This window comes from Leucopleurus acutus, assembly GCF_964270905.1.
Source record: "Leucopleurus acutus genome assembly, chromosome: 9".
In the NCBI taxonomy this organism is placed as follows: Eukaryota; Metazoa; Chordata; class Mammalia; order Artiodactyla; family Delphinidae; genus Leucopleurus; species Leucopleurus acutus.
The window spans coordinates 107,706,846-107,729,371 of NC_139144.1; the positions used below are offsets into that span (position 1 = coordinate 107,706,846).

General features: G+C 57.1%; 1 protein-coding gene across 1 annotated transcript in view; it reads left to right on the top strand.

The window, feature by feature from the left end:
* DNAJB6 (DnaJ heat shock protein family (Hsp40) member B6) overlaps positions 1-21,120 on the top strand; it is a 54,377-nt gene extending 33,257 nt beyond the window's left edge. Inside the window, exons 7-10 of the mRNA XM_082846027.1 lie at positions 620-761; positions 1,241-1,311; positions 16,640-16,843; positions 20,915-21,120. Coding sequence (XP_082702153.1) covers positions 620-761; positions 1,241-1,311; positions 16,640-16,843; positions 20,915-20,997 — 500 coding nt within the window. The 3' untranslated portion in view covers positions 20,998-21,120. The remainder of the gene's footprint in view (positions 1-619; positions 762-1,240; positions 1,312-16,639; positions 16,844-20,914) is intronic.
* The last annotated feature ends 1,406 nt before the right edge of the window (positions 21,121-22,526 follow it).

The following is a 22,526-nucleotide window of genomic DNA, read 5'->3' on the forward strand; positions in this document are numbered from 1 at the left end:
AAGTGTGAGGGAGAGTAAAATAGAGCTGGTTAAAAATATCACAACAGAACTTCATTTAAGAAATGTGTGTGGGACGCAGTCCTTACCTTTAAGGAGCCTCAGGAAGAGTTGTTAGGGAGTGTGCAACGTGTGCTGTGATGTGGGCCTTTTGGAGTGGGACAGGTAGGTAAGTTCTTTGAACAAGCAAGCAGTCTCAACATCGAAGTTGGCTTGCTTTGGCGTGGCTGTGGAAGTCAGTGTCCGCAGTCGATCACCATGTAATTGAGAATTAGTCCGTGAACTGCAGACCCGTGCTTTTCCAGATAATTCTTGGTGTTATTCTTTCTAAAATTGTTTCAGCTTGTTAATAATTCAGATTTTTATTTCCTGTGGTCACAATTACAAGGGGCAAGTCAGAAGCAAGTTGGCTTTGCCCATCTGTGGCGGGAACTTCACCCCATTCCTGTGAGATGCATGGCTCCAAGTTGCTCCCCTTCAGTAGGGTGAAGTGCAGGGAAGCCCAGCAGAGCCCTTTGGAAAGGGGGGGGTTCCTCCTGCCCTGTAGCTCTGATGGAAATGTGTGCATTAAATCAACAGTGGACGTACTAGTCTCTAATCTTTCTTTCCTGTTTTCCTACAGGATTCACTTCCTTTGGTTCACTAGGTCATGGGGGCCTCACTTCATTCTCTTCCACGGCATTTGGTGGCAGTGGGATGGGCAACTACAAATCTATATCAACTTCTACTAAAGTGGTTAATGGCAGAAAAATCACTACAAAGAGGTACAGTGATCTTCTCTAGTTCATATTTCTACGAAGTAGGTGTGGTGTTTCATTGGTGCCACATTTTCTTTGCACACCCTCCAGCGTGTGACATACGGGTTGTATGTTAAGTCTGTCTGGTACCATGAGAATCTTAATCTCCGATTTAGAGCTTTTCCTTCTGAATTTTTGCTCAGTGTTATATATTAGACATCACCCTTACTTAGAGCCATGTTCATGGGTAATAGTGTGTTGGATGGTAAAATGGAACCATTCATAGTGAAACCGGGACCGTTCTGACTGCTAGTGCCTGTGCCCGTGTTCAGTGTCAGATTTTAAGAAACGTCTGTCCTCAGCAGGTTGGCTTCAGCCACAAAATTAGTAATTGCACGTATATCTGTGGCAAGTCCTGTAAAAATATGCATTTATATTCACATACGTGTTTACATATTTGATAACAAGACTGTAAAATGCCCCTCATTCCCCCCCGCCCCCCCCAGGATTGTCGAGAATGGTCAAGAGAGAGTGGAAGTCGAAGAAGACGGCCAGCTGAAGTCCTTGACGATAAATGGTAAGGAGCAGCTGCTGCGCTTGGATAACAAGTAGCTCGCCGCACGTGTGCAGCAGAGCGTCCCCTCTGGCGCGCGCCATGGGAGGATTGGCAGGAACATTTTTTTGAAGATGTCACATGAACTCGACTCTCAGTGTAACTGTACTTAATCTAAAGTATTTATACACAGCTCATCGGAGCCCTACTTGTCATAGACTTTTGAGTTTATTGTTGGGACCACATGATAGGACCATTTTTTTTTGTCTTTAAAATTGTTGTAAATCTCTGTATGCACTTTGCTTTTTTATTAAACGTAATCCAAGGTGGCCGTGACTCTTCCGTACACTAACACCAGCACGGACCTGCTTTTCCATTGTGTTTGAAACATGAGCCAAGTAGTGTCAGCTGCTGTGAAGTTAACGTCGCCAGGGCGCATCTTCCACAGAGTAATTTCAAGTTTTTTCAGTATTTAGTAGTGAAAGATATTAATGAATTAATGGTAATACATTTCTGGTTTAATATAAATTGAGGATGTTTTCTAGTTGTGCATGAATGCTGGCAACTTAGTAAGTTTTGACAATTGTTTAAATATGTAACGTGTTAAGCTTAGGTTTAAAAAGTTAAGCTGGTAAACTGGGTCTTTGTCATTTGCTTAAAAAAAAAAAAGAAAATAAATGCAAATGTGTTTGGTGCATTCTTTCCTGAGTGGGGCGAGGCCTCCTGCGTGTGTGTGTGTGACTTTGTGCCTGGGCTGCCAGAGTCCTTTCACTCCTGCTGTGTCCGGTCACTAAGGCCGATGCTGGACTTCAGTTACGTGTGTTCTTTGGTGTATTTGGAGTGCGTATGAAAATTTTCCTATCAGTGTTGAATAATGATTAGCAATTTATTGAACATTTCTTTGGTGAGGGAGGAAACGGCTGTCCAGTTTTCCATTCTTCAGAATATGTTGCAGTTTTCTAGGTTATGTTCGATGCCAGTTCATTTAAAGATAATATGCGTAGTAAAGTCATGGAACATACAGGTGTGGGCACAGGTAAAGGTATTTCTTTTGTTGTTCAATGAGTATAATCTGTCACGATAACCATTGATAACTGGAATTCCAGCCAGAGGAATATTAAATAAGAGTTTGATTGTATTTATACTACCCCACTCGAGTTTGTTTTGGGACTAAGCGGTGTGAAACTGCTAGAAGAAGGTGTTAAAAAAGACATTGCAAACTTGAATGTAAGTATTGGAAGACAGCTGGACCCGGGAAGACAAGGAAAGGGGCTTCCGTGTGCCCCGCCGTCTTAGCTCACGGAGCCTGTGGAGAAGGTGTAGGCACAGCACACGCTGGGAAGCCACGTTGTAGAATCTCCTTTCACAAACTAAAACCCTAGTACCAGAAAGTCTGCTTTCGTTGTTGCTGTCAGGATAGGTGGTTTCTCTGTTACTAAGTGAGAGGCTCACAGGAACGGCTGCCAGTTCCCTGACTTGGAGATTGTATTTCTCATTGGTGGGTGGAACGCACCATTCGGTAGAACAGGCTCGATGGCCCCCTCAGGACACCAGGTAAATGAAGAGAAGTCTCGTCCAGCCCATAGTTGTTGGTGTCCAGGAAGCGTCTTATTGGAACCTTGGCTTCACACGTCTGAGCGTCCCGGGATGGTCGGGTTTAGTGCAGCCCCGGCTGTGAGCAAGTCGCTCCGCTTGAGGGCGCAGGTGGAAGATGAACCTCTTCTGGGGACATGTTTTGAGGGGAGCGTCACAGTCACACGTTCACCATTCCCACTTTGAAAATTGCCGTTATTCTGCACGTCTGGTGATAGGAATGTTAATTAAATAGGAAAGAGAACTTGTTGCTATCGGGTCTTGTTTGCTGAGTACTTGGAAGCAGTCAGGTTCGTTCCCGCAGCCTTGGGTCCAGTGTGCTGTGAAACAGCTGTGAACGGTTAGGTGAGTGTTGCTGCAGCACTGCTAGTGACACCACGTAAGGAGCGGCTTGGGACAAGAGCATTTAATTCACGTTACAGGTCTGGTCACTTGTTAGTCCCTGTGCTTTCCGATTAAAAATCCAAAAATCTTCCTGTAGCCCTCAATGCCTTTGCAGCGGAGCCCACCGTCTGGGAGAGCCTGCCGCGGGGCTGTCACATCATGTGTGCACTCGTCTCCTCCATGCTCGGGGGGTTATCGTAACAGTGGCTCAGGATGGAGGTCTTCTGTTCAGCTCCCCGGAGCACAGTTTTGAGGGGGCAGCAGTGTGCTGTGCTTCTCTCACTCATGCTTTGTGTTCTCGTTCGCTGCGGTTTGCACCTCCGTTGCTTTGATGTAGTTCATTGATGGCCAGTTGCCTCATTCCTGCCTTTTCGGTTCAGGTTCCAAAGGTTCCAGCTTTGCTTTTAGCAGCCCAGTTACTGCTTCTTTGTGATACAGATGATACCATTGGTCACACCTGCCCCGGTAGCTCATCTTTCTTCCTCTTGGGGGTCCACAAAGGGCACATTGTAGAAGTTTGCAGAGGTAGCTTTAGACTTCCCTGAAGTTACTCTTGTAACCTGTGTATCTGGCCTGCTGGAGTCTTCAGTACAGATGTGGGGAAGCTCCAGGGACATTATTTGTGGGCAGCATCTTTCCAGTCAGTTTTCACTGTGTTTATTGTCTACTAAAGCCTCACCGTTCCTGCTTGATTACCCACTAGCTGTCCTCAGCCTCTTCAGGGACTGCTCTGGTTTCTCCTTTCAGCACTACATAATCACATGAAAATATTTTTATTTTTAGAGAATCCAACAGTAATTTGTAATTCATTTAATTGTCTCTGCTATTGCTTCTCAGTGGTCAGCCATCAGCAAGTTTAGTAATGGGATAATTATTACTATTTCAGGAGGCTGTCAAGCCCAGAATTGTGGAGTGAGTTTGAGCACTTGATATGGTGTGGTCAAGTGGAGGTTGCACTGTATGACCCAGTGGCCTTTTTTTTTTTTTTTTTTTAATGAGGTACGAGATTCTGCCTCCTTTTGAGTTATTTTTGAGGTGATTGGTACTTTCAGAGTGGGTGGTTTAATGCTGCAAGTCTAGAAACATTTGCTTAAATAATTAGGTTCTTCCTCAGTCACCGTTTCTTGCGTCCTTAAAGTCAGTCTAAGGCTTCTGCCTTTAGAGCTGGTCACGGGTGACTTGTCTCGGGACCTTTGAGTCTGCGATTCCTTGCAATTCTATTCTAATTAGATGGAGATTTAGTACTGAGTATGACGAGTGGTTAAAATGGAGTAAGACAACTTTTTTTCTTTCTTTTTTTGGTGACTAAATTAGTTATTTCATCTTGCTACTTGAAAAGGTCAGAGGAGGGAAGGTTACAACAGCTGTTTCTCTGTCAATCAGAAATCTAGAAATCATGGTGATCATGGATTTCCAAAGACTAGCCCTGGCTGGGACTTTGGAGAGAGTCTTGTTTACTAGAAGTGGAATTGGGCGTCAGAGGACCCAGTGCTTGCCCTTTGCTTAGAAGTGCGTCTCTGCTCCTTGCTTCGTGCGCTCTGTAAGTTGTTCTTACCAAACTACATACAAAGGCATTAACTGAGGTTTTGGCCCCGGGTGAGTTCTGTACTTTGTGGAGAGCCATGGCTGTTTCTCCTTTTCCCTCTGGCCCCAGCATTCAGGGAACAAAGACTCCTCTTCTGCAGTCCAACCTCCATAGGAATACAGACCCCATGAGGGCAGGCTTTGCCCGTTTTCTTGCTGCTTCGCCCTAGCCCGTGATGCTGGAGGCATTCCCTAAGTGTCTGTTGTATAAATCATCCCATGGCACTCATTTCCAGTGCCCCTGGAATGCTGCCCTGGGAGCCTGGGAGCACCGTGTCTCCCAGTCCGAGTGTGCCGAGTAGCCACCAGGTCTGGTTTGGGAGGACGGGGGGGTGCATCTTGGTTCATGACATTTCTTTGTTCTTTGGACCACTGAATAGTCCGTGGTGGGGGTAAGTTTCACAGTCTGGTAACTATAGCAGCTTATTACTTGTCCTTTTCTATCCCAGTAGGATTGATTTGCTTCTTGAAAGGAACACAGAGCACAGCAGCATCGTGCTGTTCTCCCCACCCCTTCCCTCGTCCTGTCCTGGTCCCCGTCCCCAGAGGCATTCAAGGCATCAGTAGGACATCACGAGAACAGGACTTTCTTACCTGGAGCATGTCCCAGGGCTGTAGGACCCAGAGCTGGGCGTGCTGTAGCAGAAGCAGCGTTGCATCCTTTCTCCCGTCGTCTCGTAGAGAAGACCACATTTCCTTAGCGTGTGATGCGGGGAGTTCCCTGCCCTTGCGGAGCTCCACTCAGCTGGACGGCAGCGCGAGCCCGCGGGCAGGGTGTGGACGTGCCTGAGAGTACTGCAGGCGGTGAAGCCGGGAGGGGGAGGTGGCCTCTTTGAGGCCTTCCTGGAAGTAGTGGTCAGACTTCGGTCCTTCCAGGGGCCGTCCCAACGTTCTGGTGGCCATCCCTCCACCCCAGGTAGGTGCAGCGGGCGGGCACAGTGTGACCACGGTCTTAAGAGACTAATACTAGGCTTGTTCCCCTAATTCTTTTTCAATAATCGAGATTTATTGGTTTTGAGGATCAGTACACAGGACATTCCAGTTTGCACACAGTTCTTGATGTGTGTACCAAAAATCTAAAAAGTCATGTAGCTATTTTTCTTCTTGAAACAGTAATTCCAGTGACTTTCCAGCTTAAGTGTTGGAGGTGGCATTTCCTTAAGAGGATGTCAGGTACCAGTATCTTCAAATGTGGACAAAGCTGTTAAACCCCGAGTTCCACTGTTGCACAATTTACTGTCATACACACTGTACCTACATACATACATATGTTAGCCGACTCACTAGGGAACCTGGTTGGACGGCCACCAGCACAGGTGTCTGAGGGCGCTGAGCTCTGACTGGGATGGCCAGCATCAGGCAGAAGCCAGCGGGGAATAGGAGTCATTTAAGGTATTCAAGACGCGTGAACTGTATGAGTGGGTTTATATCCAGTTGCCGCGTGGTGTGCCATGTACTACAGCGTGTGAAGACCACCCCCAGCGTCTTCGGAGTGTTAGCTGACACCCGTTCAGAAACCACTCTTTTCTGGTTGTACCAAAAAAATACCGCCAAATGATTTCCCCTCTTTGAGTGGTTTATACTTGAAAATGGGATGATGTGGGATTTCTTCCTAATTAAAAATGTTTCTGGAGCTCCTAAAAAAATCTTGCATTTACCAAAGAGGTGATAAATACACCCCTGTGATTGCACAAGGGGGAAGATGGGGACCACCCACGGGGCGTGGCTGTGCCCCTCCCAGCGCGAGGCAGCCAGACGCCCGAGCTTCCTGGTGAGCCCCTTCATCCACTGGGCTTTACACCTCCCTCACACTCTGGTTTGCGTTTGCTTCCAGGGAAGAGTTACCCTTTCCTGCTGCCGTCTTTCCACTTTGGGGGAACATTTTCCCCTCTGCCGCCCCTCAGTCAGCGGCAGTGAGGAGGTGCCCGGAGCCTGCACCCCGCTGGGCTGCACTTGCTGCTGTCGGCCCCAAGCCGAGGCCGAGGGCTCTCACCTGACACACTGGCGTGCTGGAGGTGACGCCAGGCCTCTGGTAGCACGGGCTCCAGGACCGGGCAGGCGGGCAGGCGAGGCGGTCTCTGCGCGTGACGCCTGCGCTGCCCCGTGCCGCGGGCCGCCCGAGGGGACCGTGCGCAGTCGGCTCGTGCTCGCGTGTTGGAGGAGTGTGGCGGAAGGGTCCTGTGGAGGCCAGGTGCTGGCTGCTGGCCGCCCTGCTGGGCAGGGTCTGGGTTCCAGCTGCTTCTGGAACGGCTGTGGTCCCGTGCGCCTGGCTGGGGCAGGCGTCCAGCCCGAGGTCTGTGCCTGGGGCTGTTGGCGCCCGTCGTCGCACCTCTGGCCTGAGAGTCTCGTGCAGCCTGGGGAGCATCGGCGCTCCTTTGTTCCCGTGACTGTTGAGGTGTTGGCGTGCGTGCGTGTCCTTGGGGGAGGAGTTCTGTTGAATCGGGTGCCTAGAAGAAGTTGAATAGTCGGGTGGAGAAATGTGGGCATTTAAAGCTGGAAGCCATAAATTGCTTTCCACAGAGAGTATGTGCCTACCAACGTACTTGTCAATACTGTCTGATAACAATTGTTAAACTTCAAATTTCTGGTTACTGTATGAGGTGGATGGAGCCTCTTGGTTGTTGGCGGGCATCCCTGTGTTTCTGCAGTTGTTCCCTGATTTCACAGGCCCCTGTTACATCATTGTTTTATGAGGCCTTTGCTTGCTCTGTTAAAGTGATTTTCCTTTTCAGTTGTCATGTTTTCATTTGACATACTGTGTGTTTTTTGGGGGTGGCCTTTTGTTTAATGTCCTACATGTTCCACAACTAAAAAATTTTCATTTTTAAATTTTTTTAAATTTTTTTGTGGTACGTGGGCCTCTCACTGCTGTGGCCTCTCCCGTTGCGGAGCACAGGCTCCGGACGCGCAGGCTCAGCGGCCGTGGCTCACGGGCCCAGCCGCTCCGCGGCATGTGGGATCTTCCCAGACCCGGGCACGAACCCGTGTCCCCTGCATCGGCAGGCGGACTCTCAACAACTGCGCCACCAGGGAAGCCCAAAAATTTTCATATTTTTTTATGTACTTTCACTTGTATGTCTGTTTGCTTCTTTAATTTACTTGGAACATTTGTATGTGTTAAAAACACCCAACTTTTTCCCAGATTTCTTGCCAGTGTTAATACCTACTAAATCTCATTCAACACGCAACTGTTCAGGACTTGTGTTCTCTTGTCCTTTGGGTCTTCTTTTTGGCCCGGGTTGCACTTTGTCATGTGGTGTCCGCTGGTGGAGTGCTTTGATGAAACAACTGCGAGTTCATGGCACATGGCCGCTTAGTCTACGTAATATGGTTTTTTAGTAAGTCTTTAACGGATGTCAGTATCGAGAAGAAGTTAGAATCACTCGAGATTTTTATGTGGATTAAACTGTGTCTTTAGGAAAATAAGATTTTGTGAATATAAGACCCTACCAAAATTAGAATGTTTATTCTTTTTGATGATTTATTTCAGTTATTGTTTATTACGACAGCCTTCGGTCATTTTTTTATTTTTGGCTGCGCTGGGTCTCCGTTGCAGTGCACGGGCTCCTCATTGCGGCGGCTTCTCTCGCTGCCGAGCACGGGCCCTAGGCGCTGGGCTTCGGTAGTTGTGGCGCACGGGCTTAGTTGCTCTGCGGCATGCGGGATCTTCCCGGACCAGGGCTCGAAGCCGTGTCCCCTGCATCGGCAGGCGGATTCCTAACCACTGAGCCACCAGGGAAGCCCCTTCGGTCATCTTGATGGAAGTCGTGCTTCAGCCGCACGGTCCAGTCCCTGCAGCCTGAGTGAGGACTGAGCAGGAAAGCCTGGTGGCTTGCGCCTCAGGGCGGGCCTGTGTCCCGCGGGTGCTCAGGGCATCAGAGCATTACTTTGTCCTTTACGGAGCGGGTGGTAGGAGTGCCCCCGACAGCACACAGCCCTCGCCCCTGCTTCCTCTCCGTAGGCCCCGATCCTTACCCTGCTGCTCTCGGGGCCTTTTTCAGCCAAGCGGGCACGTGGCCCCAGAGACGGTGGTCTCTGCCGGAGGAGTGTGGGCCTGGGGCTCTGCGAGCGCGGCCTGCTGGGTTCCTTCTCCCTCTGCTGCTTCCCCTTGTGCCGGGGGCTCGGCGGCTCCTGGGCAGAGCGACGTGCCGGGGTCGGGAGGCCGGGGGGCAGAGGCTGGCTCTGCTTCTGCCTCCCTGGGTGGGTTTCCATGTCGTGATTGTTCTCGAAGCGTACAACCCCCGGGGGTGTGTGGTGGTGAGATCCGAGCTCCAGGCGCTGTTGGCCAGAGCTGTGACACCCCTGCTTTCCGGGTGAGTGTGGGGCCCCATCCGCCTGAGCCCGGCCGGCCACGCCCTCCATCCCGGGGTGCTGTGATGCCTCAGGAACTCCCCACCCGAGGAGCAGGTTGCTGAACTGCCTGCCCCGCAGCTGTCTCCACAGACGTTAAACGAGTGAAGCCCACCCACCGGGAGAGGCGGGCAGATGCCTCAGAGCAGGTTAAGGGGCTCCACCCTCTGTGACGTTACCATGAAGGACGCTCGCAGCTGTGGTGCTGGGGGGAGGCCAACCCCACCAGCCCCTGACGGGAGCTTTCGACCCTTGGTGTGGATTCTGTGCAAGACTTAAGTTCAGAGGGGCTCGGACAGGAGAGTTCCTGCTGTTGTCTCCTTGACCTTTACCCTCGGTCCGTGGTCCTGCCGTGTCCGCACAGCCGCAGCCAGCACCATTGCCCACCACCTGCCAGAGCCTGGGCCCCTCCTGACTGGGTCCCCCTTCGCGTGACCGCCTTCTCGGTCCGTCTGATGGTCTGTCTGACGCGTCGCCACCGTGTCGCCTGCCCGCAGTCTGGCAGCGAGAATTAAGTCGCTCCCTGCTTAGAATCGCCTGCGAGGTGCTGGCGACTTGGCCGTGTGCCCGCTCTTCCTGCATCCTGTCCCATCCTTGACGCCTGCCCTGCCGCACCCGCGTCACATCGTGGTCTGTGCCGCCTCCCGAGGCTTCCCCGCGAGCCTCTGTGCCTGGCTTTCTTCCCCATCCTGGGCGCGGCGCCTGCTCTTCCTCGTCTCTGCCCCTGCTTTCGTCTCCGCGTCCTCCGCCTCGTCGTCTTGTCATGGTTTTCTGTTTGCGTGTGTCCAGCACTGAGTCCCTGAGAGCGAGGCAGCATCACGTGTGTCAGGCACTTATCAGGCCCTGAATATTTGAATCCTCTCTTGGGCCAGTGATGCATTTTTGGATGTCTGAGTCATCTACGTTGGTGTCAGTGGTATGCATGATAGGAAGGAGTATGGGATTAACCCCTGCCCCGACCCCTCAGAGAAAGGACACAGCAGCCACAGCCGCGGCCTGTTGGATTGTACGTATTTGGAAGCAAGCGGTTCTGTTTTTGTATAAGGAAGTTTGCTCTCATTTGCGTGTTATCAGCCAGATTCCTGCTGCGCATGGGGACTCCATTTGGGGAAAGAAGCGGAGCACGTGGGTTGGTGGTTGTGCCCAAGGGACGGCGGCCGGCCGGAACAGCCCTGCATAGTTCCTCGGTGACTTCAGGGAGCTTTGCCACAGGGGCACAGGCGGGTGGTGCTTTGTTTTGAAATTTTATCTAACTTGGTGCTGCAAGGCAGGATGTTTTCTGTTTCCCAAATGAAAAGGATGCTTGAATTGTATCCCACGTAAACTTCAGTTAAATTCATGTGTGTTAATGGCTAATTTCTCAGAGGAAAAAGTTAGCAGAAATTATGCCAAAACAGTAAATTCTGCTTGGGTTGTAAGAGTGGATGTGACTTGTTTATTTTTCTTCAAGTCATGTGTTACGCCTTTATGTAGTAAATTGCTGAAACAATTAGTGAATTTTCCATAGAAGAGGACTCTTTCAGCAGCTAACAGAAACGTATGGAAATTTTGGAAGAGGCTGTAGAAAGAAGCCCAGAATGTGGTTGGCTTTCAGAAAGCGTGATGTTGGGAGTGGGGGGTGGGATGGGAGTGGCGGTCATCTCTTCTTGGCGTCAGCTCTTGGAAGTTTAGGTTGTACCAAGGGGCCCCACGTGGATCTTTGACGGCGGGTGTGGGTGGCCTGCGTGGGGGCCTTCTCTTCTCATGAGGGGGGCGCATTCTCCTGTCCTTAGCAGGTGCTGGACGTCGCTGTCACCTCCTCTGACGAACTCAAAGCGTCTGCTGTGTGGCGGCATTTTGTGTCCCATGACCCTTGGTGGGCAGCGCCCTTCTTTTGGAGAAGGTTTTTGTTCAGAGAAGAGCCAACCCTGGGACGCCCACTCCACCATCCACATGGGGCCGGGGGGTCTGGAGGCACGAGGGGTCCTGTGAGTGCTAAGACCCCCCCGCCCCTCCCTGAAAGTGGTTGCCGGCCATGCTGAGTTTAGCAACGAGCATCGCAGAGCCCAAGGCTCCTCCTTTAAAGTGGAGGAGCACTGGCTGCAGGCGTTTTCTTGGGCGGGTGGTGGAGGCACCTGGGCTGTCGTCTGGGTGTCAGAGGGATCCTGTCTTTAGGGAAGAGTGTCTCGCTGAGGAGAGCCTCTGTGGGCCTCCCGGGCAGCGTCCACCATGCTGGACACCATCTGGGAACCTTCCTCTCCGCTTCGGGAACCACAGGCTCAGGAGTTGTTTTGGCGACGGGGCTTAGGGGCGGCGGTGTCTCCTCACGCAGCTGGACTCACAGCCCATCCTCTGAACCTGGAATGGAGCTGGGCCAGTGGCGTGAGTCCCTCCCTCCTGCCGTCTGAAATCAGGGCCCCACATGCTTAGCCGGGGCGGCTGGGCCTCAGAGGACGGATCTCCGCGTCCAGGACCCCCTCGCCCGAGGCCCGGCCTCCCTGCCACACCCTCGAGGCCCGAGGTGTCTCTGCTGCTTCAGCGGTTATGTCCCGTAGCCGAGGGTGCCTTGCTGGGGGCTGGGGAGGAAAGGGGTCTGAGGGCAGAGCGTGGCACAGGCCGGCTCAGTCCTCCCCACGCCCACACCTGCAGGGGAGGGAGATCCGGGGCTCTGCTCTGCCTTCAGGGAGAGGCCTGGTAGTCCCTTGTCATGGGTCACGTGGTCCAGCCCCCTGGGCCTCCCCGACTCGGGACGGACGAAGCCCTTGGAGCTGGGGCGGGTCTTGTGGGAGGACTCGGGGCGTGAGGGATGCTGTGAGAACGAGGAGCCCCAGGCGGCACGACGGGGAAGCCCTGGAACAGACTGGGACGCACTGGAGCCGTCAGAGCGGATGCGGGAGAGGCCGCCAGCAAGGCCTCTGTGGAGCCCTCGCCCAGGCGTCTGGCGTCTGCCTCTGGAGCTCCGGCGCTGCTTTTCCCGGGGCCTCTCACGTCGCCTTGAGACGCCTGCCCTCCGGGGGAGGGGCTCCCCCTCCACCCAGGTGCTGGGCCGGGCACTGGCGTCCCTGGCTCCGTCTGCCCTGAAGGCAGAGCCACCTCTGCCCTTGAACAGGCCCGGGGGGCGTCTCCGGGGCCCGGCTTCGCTGGGGGCCGTTTCCAGACCTCTGCCATCTGCGTCCTGGAGCAGCTAGGGCAGCTCCTGGGGCGAACCGGGCTGCGGCGCGGGGAGACGCGGTAGAGGCCTGTGTCGGTTCTGAGACGGCAGCTGGGCCTGGGGACAACGGCCCTGGGTCGGGGCAGGATGGCATCCTTCCCTGCCCTCCGGGGCTGCCCGCTCTCCTTCGCACGCTGCACGTCTGCCGAGCCTCCTGTGCCCCTCGGCTTCTCGTCTCTCCTGCTCAGGAGCCGTGGGACACAGCGGGCCGCACGGGGCCGCTCACCCCCGCTGTGTGCAGTGAGGCCAGGTCCCTGCAGGGCAGGCACTGTCGTGAACACGTGACGTGGCAGGAGTTGGCTGTGCTGATGGCCCTTATTCAGAGCGGCAGCAGCAGCGGGCCGTCTTCTCGGACCAGGGGGTCCCGTGTCGCCTGCAGCTGGCTGCGCTTGTGGGTGTGGTGACCGCCCCTTCTGTCCGTCTGTCAGTGCCTGCTGGTATTCTGCGTGTAGTGCAGTGGGTTCAGAATGAGCGCTTGAGTGAACACGAGGGATTCCTTCCAGAAGGTGTCCAGCGGAGACGCTCAGATAAGCTTCTCAACAGCCCCCTTTCTTTTCCCAAATCCTTTTCCCGGCCCTTGAGAGATGGAGGAGCTCTATGGGGGCTTTGTGGGGTCTGTGGCTTGACCACCCTGCTCCAGACCCAGGGCCTCTGGGGCTCGTGATGTTGGAGGGTGGGCCTGGGGCACAGAGGTGACGGTGTAGGTGACGGTGTCCACCAGGGCCAGCTCGTGCGACAGTGAGGCGCCCAGCTGTGTGTCCATCGCAGCTTCTGAAGGGCTCGCCTCGGAGCCCAAGCCCGAGAGTCCGGCTCTCAGCTGTGGCCCCTGCATCCACCCCTGGACAATCCCTGGTCCAGAGACGGTGCGGCTGGGCCCGCAGGGAGGGGGCTTCACAGAGGCGAGGCCGGAAGTGGGAGGGCGCCAGTATTTGCCCGGGGCGGCTGCCGGGGGAGGGGGTCCCCACCTTCACCCACAGCGGGTCCCGGTCTTCGGGGAGGTCACCAGACCCTGAAGGCCTGGAGTGTATACTGTGCTGTGCGCTGGGAGTTGTTCCGGAACGCCAGGAGGAACGTCTTAGTGACCGTTTCGTCCTCTGACCAGACGGCAGACACGGAGCGTGCCCAGCGGCCCTGAGAGCTGGGGTGGCGGGGGCCTGGGGACGGGCTGGTGTGTGCAGCCGGGGCCCCGGGGTGACAGCACGGCTGAGGGGGCACGCTGGGCGGATGCGGGTCCTACGGGAGCCACCCGGCCTGTGCGCTGGCGCCGCTGAAGACCGTCAGGGAGCAGGGCAGGTGGCCGTGCCCTGCGCGGGACGCAGCCGGCGCTGTCTGTTCACCGGGCCTCCCGCGCCCGCCTGGCAGGTAAGTGTCGTCTGTGCCCACGGCCGTGCGGTCCTGCAGGTGGGGTTTCCCTGGGCGGAATGGGGCAGGGGGAGCACCACCTCTTCTGAGCGGCCGACAGGGACCCAGTGGGTTTGAACTGACCTGAGGTGAGTAACATAGCGGCGGGCCGGCCCCCGGGGTGCCCTTATCTCCTGGGATGCCCACCCCTACCACGTCTAGGCCCGTCGCAGTCACGCAGCCACTCAGAGTGAACACGCTGATATGTGTTGTCCAGCACCTGGGATGCTCAGGCTACACCTGTGGGCAACGTGTCATCCTTAAGGTCTCATCAAAGCCACCGGGCGTGGTTGCGTGGTTGCGCCTGGAGCCGGGGAGGGGCCGGCTGCTCACCCTGGAGGCCTCCCCAGGTGGAGACAAGCTGAGCCTGTGGCTGGGCTGCTGGGTGCCGAGCTCCCTGACCCTGACGCAGGGGCCGCGAGCCTGCAAGACCCTGCGGCCATGCTGGGGCTGCCCACGCTGCCCCACCTGCCGCGTCCAGTGCGGATTCTGAGATCAAGTCGCCGTGGTGGTGTTCTATTAGCCGCGGCTCCGTGGGCCCCCTCCCCTGGGAGGGCTTCGTGGATGTGGGAGTCATACCTGTGTCTGGACCCCGCAGAGCCCCCGGGGGGTGGAATGGCCCTGAGTGCCCCCAGCCCTGGCCCTGCCCTGGGACCCTCGCTCGCACACGTTCCTCTTTCAGACAGGCGTGTTCTGGGAGCGCTCTGCTCTCGAGTGAAGCCTGCGTCCAGTTGGTGCTTGATGACCCCCTTCGGTGGGCACAGGGGCGCCCCTGCTCGAGGGACGGGGAGCAGATGTGACGGCCGCACCCAGGGCCTGCTTCCTCAGCTCAGCGGTCCGTTTGACTCTGAGAAGCCGCCGTGACGGTGGCCATAGGTCCCCAGGGGACTGCTAGGGGTGGCATCTGGTGTGACGGTGGTCAAGGCCACATGCGCCGACTGCCAGGTGCTCTCGCCGAGCGCTGGCCGCACAAGCGGGTCGCGCACGTCTCTTGGAGGGAGGGGATGTGCTGTTGGGAAAGACGAGGAGCAGTGCTGGGAATGTCAGAGACCCTACAGGGCGAGGAGAGCCTTAAAATGCACGCCCGGGGTCACCATACTTCTTTGCGGTGTCAGAGGAGGTATCCTCTGCGGAGCGGGGGCGCTGTGAGCGCGGGGTGGGGGGGCTGGTGTGGGTGACGGGGTGGGGTGAGCGGGGGTGCGGTGAGCGGGGGTGCTGTGAGCTCGGATGCGGTGAGCGGGGTGTGGTGAGCTCGGGTGCGGTGTGCGGGGGAGGGGTGAGCTCGGGTGCGGTGAGCGGGGGTGCGGTGAGCGGGGTGCTGTGAGCTCGGGTGCGGTAAGCGGGGTGCAGTGAGCTCGGGTGCGGTGAGCGGGGTGCGGTGAGCGCGGTGCGGTGAGCGGGGTGTGCTGAGCGCGGGTGCAGTGAGCTCGGATGCGGTGAGCAGGTGTGCGGTGAGCGGGGTGTGGTGAGCTCGGGTGCGGTGTGCGGGGGAGGGGTGAGCTTGGGTGCGGTGAGCGGGGGTGCGGTGAGCGGGGTGTGGTGAGCTCGGGTGCGGTGAGCGGGGTGTGGTGAGCTCGGGTGCGGTGAGCGGGGGTGCGGTGAGCTCGGATGCAGTGGGCGGGGGTGCGGTGAGCTCGGGTGCGGTGAGCGGGGTGCGGTGAGCTCGGGTGCGGTGAGCGGGGTGTGGTGAGCTCGGGTGCGGTGAGCGGGGTGTGGCGAGCGGGGGTGCGGTGAGCTCGGGTGCGGTGAGCGGGGTGCGGTGAGCTCGGGTGTGGTGAGAGCGGGTCGGGGCCAGTACTTGAGCTCAGGTGTCTGGAGGAGAGGGAGGGGAGGCACCACGCCTGTACCCAGCATTGAACTTGGCGCTCAGGGTTGTGTAAATGGTGCGGAAATGATTGTAATCGCGCACCCCCGTGAGAGAGCAGGTCTTCGTTACAGGGAGCATCTCTGCAGGCCTGTCGTCCTCCGCGTTGGCGGGGTTTGGGGGGCGGCGGGGGCCCCGGCAGCGATGGAGGGAGGGTCTGCCTGGGGAAGAGCTCGAGTGGGCGAGCACCTCGGGTCACACTGGCTGTCACCTGCTTGGGGCTCAGCGGTGTGCGCCCTGGACGTCGTCGTTTGGGTGACGGGCCCAGCCACCCTCCAGGGAGCAGGGTTGTTGAGGCACAGGAAGGCTACCGTCTGGTGTCACTGCTCCCATCGGACGGGTTGTGTCCTGCCTGCATTGTTACCGGGTTTCTGACAGCCTTTCCCTTAAGCCCTGCCAACCCGCCGTGTGACTGCTGGTCAGAAACCTCCCAGAGAATGAAATTTGAAGTTATTCGGTAACTATTATCATTGGTTTTTAATTTTATTGTTAGTTTCCACCTAATGTGCAAAACTTCTGTTTTTGAAAAGACCGAGAGAAACACGATGTGGAGAGCAATGAGAAATGTTCCTGGCTGTGTGTCTGGTGAAGGGGACCGTGCGTGCGGGTCCCCGGCCCAGAGCTCGCAGCCGCCCTGTGGCACGAGCGGGCGGGAAGCAGGGTGGCCGCAGGGCTGTGCAGGTCCTGGCATCACAGCTGCCTGAGAGAGAGACCAATGGCTGGCCCGAGCCCACTCCTCCGGGGTGACACCCTTGTGCCGATTCTGAGGGTGAAATTTGTCATGGGGGCCCCGTCCTCCTCCCTCCTGAAGGTCGAGTGTGCTTTCAGGATTCGCTGCCGACCCCCTGGGGGCCGAGTGGGGAGCTGCCGCTGTCACTGGATTTCCACGCTGCTTTGGTTTCCTCTGTTCTCTCTGGGAAGATCCGGTTGAGGCCCCAGGACCTCCCGCTGTGCGGCTCATGCCCGTCTCCGTCCTGTGCTTTCAGGTGTGGCCGACGAGGACGCCTTCGCAGAGGAGTGCCGGCGACGAGGCCAGCACGCGCTGCCCGGCCAGCCCGCCAGCACCAGTGCCCGCCCTCTGAAGTCCCACCGGCCGGCCTCTGTGCCCAAACACGCGCCCCACCCCCCGGGTGAGGGCGAGGACCACCGGGCCGGCAGCAGCTGGGAGCCCCCGGCCGCCTTCCCCGCAGGTGTGCACGGGGTGTCCGCCGCGGAGCCTCCCCGCGGGGCTGCCTCCCGGCCTTCCCGGGGCCCCCGAGGGCCGAGATGGCACCTGTGTTGCTGCGTCCTGGCCTGACGGACGGGCGGGCGGGTGGGGGGAGGCCGCGTGGAGCCCACATTAAAGCGGGGTGCCGGTCTCCCATCATGGCATGCCGTGTGTTGTCGTGGGCAGCAGCTGAGCCCCTTTGTGTAACTTCCAACTTCATGCTGGGAGTCTGGTCCCGCAGAGCGGCCACCCGCCCAGCCTCTCCTGGGGGCCCTGCGGCTGCAGCCATGCCTCCCTGCCTTGCTGTTGAGTTACAGGCAGAACCTGACACCCGCCCCCAGGGGTCCTGTGGTCAGGTGGATGGGTGCTGACCCACCCTTACCCCAGGGGAGGTTTCCCACCTCTGGATGCAGTGAGGCTTCGTGACCCCCTTTCTCCAGACCCTGCTCTGCCCTCTTCCAGCTTCTTGACCTGTAATTTCTTAGCCCAGATGGGTCTTTGAAGTGTGTTCCCTGTAGAAAGTTCTGGGTTACTTCTGACGGCATGGCTGTGCATGCAGGCTGACCCCGGCTGAGTCTAAAGGCCGATGTAAATCTAGTTTGAATTACTCGTCAGTTTGAAGCGTTTGTGCCCGTCTTGGCTCTCAGCACTGGAAGTCGCCAGGTTGGCCACCGCAGGTTATGTGGAGGAAGAGGTGGATCCTTCCTTGGTCCCTTGTTTCAGGGTGACGTCTCTGTGTATGTCGTGAGGTTAGTTCTGTGAACCTAGGGCAAGAAAGCATCGTCTGCACAGGGAACTGGAAGGATCAGGTCTATCCCTTTCTTCTCCCAGAACTTTCTGTTGGGAGCTCTGTCCCTTCAATCCCCTTCTGGCCCTTTTCATGTGGAGCAGGGTGTGTGTGTCTTGAGGAGGACAGGGGAGCTGTCCCATCCACCCACCGGAAGGCGGGTGTCCTGGGTTCTGAGCCAGGGTGCAGAGCCCCGCGGGACTGCGCGGACCTGGCCACCGGCTGCCAGGGAGCAGTGCCACCCGAGGCAGATGGGCCATTTGGGAACGTTAGCCTCTTCCTGGGTAACTGAAAGAAAAATAGAGGTGATTGGAAGGGCCGTGTGGATTCAGAAAAACTTGTTCTGCCTCGAATGGGCGTGTGGCTGTTCTCCCCAGATTTACCGTCACCTCCTGGTCCTGGCCGCTCGTTGGCTGGACTTGGCGAGGGGCAGGGTTGTAGATGCAGTTTCCCTGAACAAATACGATTTGAACAGGGACTTCACGGGCTGTCCCTTTGGTTGGAAGGTTACCATAAACCTGGGTGTCTAAACTGGGTGCGAACATCCCAGTTCCCAGGAGTGAGGCGTGTGGGCTCAGGCCTGCCCGGAGGAGCCTTGTTGAGACACCTAGCTGGCTTCCTGAACGGGAAGTGGACCTGGGGTCACAGTGAGGCCCGTGCTGCCTCTCAGCGCCAGAGACCAGGGCTGTGCACGGAAGGAGAGTAGCCACTGCTGGGGAATCAGCAGAAAAGAATTCTTCTCTGTGAAATCTTGTGCTTTGTCAGTTTTTACCATCAGGCCCCTCCCAGGTGTTCTCTCCAGGTGGGGAAACTGTTGACTTATGAACCCCGCACATGCTCACACACGAGGGCGAGCAGTGGTCTTGTGCGTGTGCCGAACGCTTCCTGCCCGTGTTCCGCAGCGATGTCGGGCGGCCAGGGCTCGGCCCGGCAGGTGCTGGGCGCTGCGGAGCACACCTCTTTTTTGTGTGTGGTTTGTTTCCTTCTTTCACATCAAGCTACGAGGCCTTCAAAAGAGTGTCAGAGTGAATCACCAAAGAATTAAAGATACGCTTTTTACATGACTAGAGTGAGCTCGTTTGACTTCTTATCGAGAGACGATAGAGCTGCTCCGGAGGAAGACTCCAAAACTGGGACAGTGGAAAAGGCTGCTGGGGTAACAGGGCAAAGCTAGGTGCCCAGTGGGCCAGGGCCTCCAGGGAGCAGAGTGATGGGCCCCCGTCCTGCCCCGCCACGCCTGCCCCTCCAGCGGGCGCTCTCCGCGTGGGCTGGAGGCCCCCGCGGCCACTGCCTGCCAGGCTTTCACATTGCGGGCAGCTTTCTTAGAAGCGTGTGGTGAAGGGCTTGGTTCCCTACACAGTGTCCGGTGCCCCCAGTTGGTGCTTCAGCCATGTGAGCAGTGGCCGGGCTAGGTGCCCCCGGGGCTGGCGGGTTCTGAGGATTTTAGGCTGAAAACGAGCTCTCGCTTGTGATGCGCTCAGGCCGCAGAACATGGGCTTCATTGCTCCTGGGAGCATCTCCCGTGTTGACGGTGCGGCCCGTGTGGTTCAGGGTCAGGGTGCGGCTGGGGGAGCCTTGGCCCGTCTGCGGGGGGAGTTCTGTGTTCAGCCCGACGGTGCCTTCTTGCCGGCATTCACTGTGTTGTTAACCTGCTGTGAGACGGGGTGACCGCCCCGGCTTTATTTCAGAGGACACATCGCACGCCTCCCGGAGCCCGTAAATTAGACGGCGAGATGTGGATAAAGGATTAGTGTTTTTCATTTATGGATTCCACACACGCTGGAGGCCTATCGAGAACGTGTAACTGTGAAAAAGGAAAAATTATTCAAAGTGAAAAAGAAATTCACGAATAAAAGGATAACATCGATCCTTTAACTTCCCAGCTCTGCCCGGTGTGTGCCCGGGGCCCCTTCTGGCTTAGGAGGTTCATGAGTGGAGACGGGGCCGGGGCCTGAGTGTGAGGCAGGAGAGGGTCCCGGCGCCCCCGTGGCCCCCTCGGTCGGTCATCGTGGTCGAGTGTGAAAGGGACAGCTGAGAGGAGCGACTTCTGGCCGGAGCAGCCTGGTCACAGGGACGGGGCTGCCGTGCGCTCGCGGTGGGTTAGCAGGTGTTTCTTTTCCTTTCTTTTGGAGTCAGGCAGGAGGACGCTGGGCGTGAGGACCTCCAGGGCCCCTGCCACGACCCCCGTGTCAGGGCCACTTCCGTACAGCACGTGACCCAGATGGCTGTGCTGCTGGGAGAGCAGGCAGGACACAGGCCGCAGAGCCCTGGGGACCGCGCCAGCCTCCACCCTCTGCGAGCGGATTCCAGGGGCGTTTGAGTCGGTGGTGAGGCCGGGAGGCCCCGGCAGCCTCGTTCTGCTGGAGGCATGTGTGTGTCCTCAGCTTCCCCCCCGCCCCACAGCGTGCATCGTGATCAGGTCCCGGTCGGCTGTCGGCTCCCACCTAACTGACCCCGGGCCCGGCCCACCCAGGGGTGGTGCTGTGTGGACACACGCGTGTCGTGAGCAGACTGGGTCTGGGTTCCGTCTGGAGAGAGACCGTGTTCTGCAATGGCACCTGCCTCAATTTGAAATCTCGAGGTTGCTTTTATGTGCTCTTCTCAGCAGGCTTAGGGGCCCACGTGCATGAGGTCGCAGGCCTGCAGTGACCCTGGCCTGGTTCTAGGCTGACGGTTCAGAACGATCCTTTGTTACCAAATTCAGCATCCCGCTCCGCCCACATCTGTGTGGACTAACGCAGCGCAAGGTCCTGAGCTGTTTTTGCAGGAATAACCTGGAGCTCTTCTGGCTCTTTGGACAAAATCTCAGGAGGGTGAGCAGGTCACACCCGCCTCTTTCTCCCCTGGCTTCGGGCAAGCACACAGCACAAGGGAAGAGGTTGGCGTGGGGCATTGGTTGAGCCCCGGACCCTGTAACAGCTGGGCTTCTCCCTGCAGAGGGGGCCCCGGGGAGGCCCAACCCCCGAGGTGGAGCCTGCCCTGCCTTGTCTCCAGGTGACCTGGGGCTGGGTCGTGGGGACAGATGATGGGCCGGCCCGTGGGGCTGGGATGCTGGTTGGATCATGTTAGAGCTTTACATCCGCCAAGTTTGAAGTCCGTCCATGTTTTTGTTGAGCCTTAGATACGGAGCAGGTAGGAGTGAGGACACATAACTTTATCGCGAGATTGGTTGGTTGGTTTTAACCGGGGGGATATCTAGAGACACGTTTGCCTCTTAGTGGGGCCGCAGCTGCTCCTCTGCAGTGTTTCACACGCCTGTTTCCTTAGGATTCAAAGAAGGTGGCAAGAGGAAGAAGCAGAAGCAGAGAGAGGAGTTGAAGAAGAAGAAGTCGACCAAGGGCCGCCCGTAGACGGGCCGCAGTGGAGCAGCGGGCGGCCAGCCGAGGGGGTGCACACACGCGCTAGGTGCCGTACCTGCTTCTCCACCGCCCCGAGACCACACCTGCTCGGCGCTGGGGACGCTGGGGGCACACCGGTCAGGGCCCGGGGGGCGGGAGCACGGAGCCGCCGGACCGTCCCTGCTTCTCCAGCTCTGCGGCCGAGGCCACCCCTGCTTGCCTGGTGCGCACCTGCGGGGATGCTTGCAGCTTGGCCGTGTGGCGCTCCCGACGGCACGTGCATGCTCGCGACACGGCCTTCGCGCCTCCGCTGAGTGTATGAACCTAGACTCAAGCACGGGGCGACGTAAAGGTGACTCCTGACCCCGGGTGACGTTCTCTTCAGTTTCGGGGGAGCCAGACCTTCACTGTGACCTGGCCGCTCGAGGTGTGGAGCCCCCTCACGGTTACGGTTTTACTGCTAATCTTCTCGAATAGCCCGTCTTTCCTTGGATCCGTAGTTGTGTTGGCAGGGACACAGGAGTCTACAAAGTTCTGTTCAGTAGTAGCACCTCTGGCTTTTAGGTTAGGCTCAGGCTGGGGGGAAGCAGACGAGCCCTTCCCACATGCAGCTCGTGAGGTACTGAGCACAGGCGCTGAGCCGGGTACGGGCTCCAGCACCGGCTCCTTCAGAAGAATCGCTTCCCTTGGACCGGGGTCTCCCAGCTTCCCGCAGCGACTCCTCCGCAGGATCGAGGCCCCCAGCCCCCTCCCCGCCTGCCGTCAGGGCCCCTCCTCTCACTCCCGCACCCGCCCGAGTCCCCTTTCCCTTTGCCCCCGGGCACCGAGGGCATCGTGAAAAGCTTGGATGGGATTCTCAAACGCCAGCAGCTTTCACCCAGCAGTGTTGGGAGCCCGGACACTGGGGGCATAGCTTTCATGGCCGAGCCGCGGGCTTGGGCGCCGGGAGCGAGTGTGGCGCGTGTGATTCTCGGGTGACTGTGCGGTTTGCTCCGTGTGCCTGCTTGTGGTGGAAGGTGGTGCGGACTCTGGTGTTGGATGCTTAGTGTGGACAATGTAACCATGAAAGCGTAACGGATTTTAAGTGCTACCCACGTAAATAAACTGTAAGCGTTATTGACTGACACTCACTTGCCATCGTTTATAAACATCAGTTATTAGTAATTAAAAAGAAAAGCAGTTCTTCCCTGTCGTTTCAGTTATGAGAGATCAAGTGATATTCTGGGGGCAAAAGTCGATTCTGAGATGCATTACCGTAGGGTGGAAACGTTGTTTTAAAGATGACGGTGCCACTGAATGTACGATGTATGAAACCAGCGGCCTTGCTGACACCATGGGAAGCACGGAGATGAGCCGGGCATTCCTCCAGACTCTGTCTTGGCCGAGGACAGAGTTCACGTCCCGGGGCCGTGAAAGGAGACTCCCTTCTAGACCTCGGAGCCTCTCCGAGTGGCGACCACCACGCACGACGCCCTGACATGGTTCAGCTGCTCTCAGCCCACAGCTTCCCTGCTGTGGGGACCCAGGGGGAGGGCTGGCCC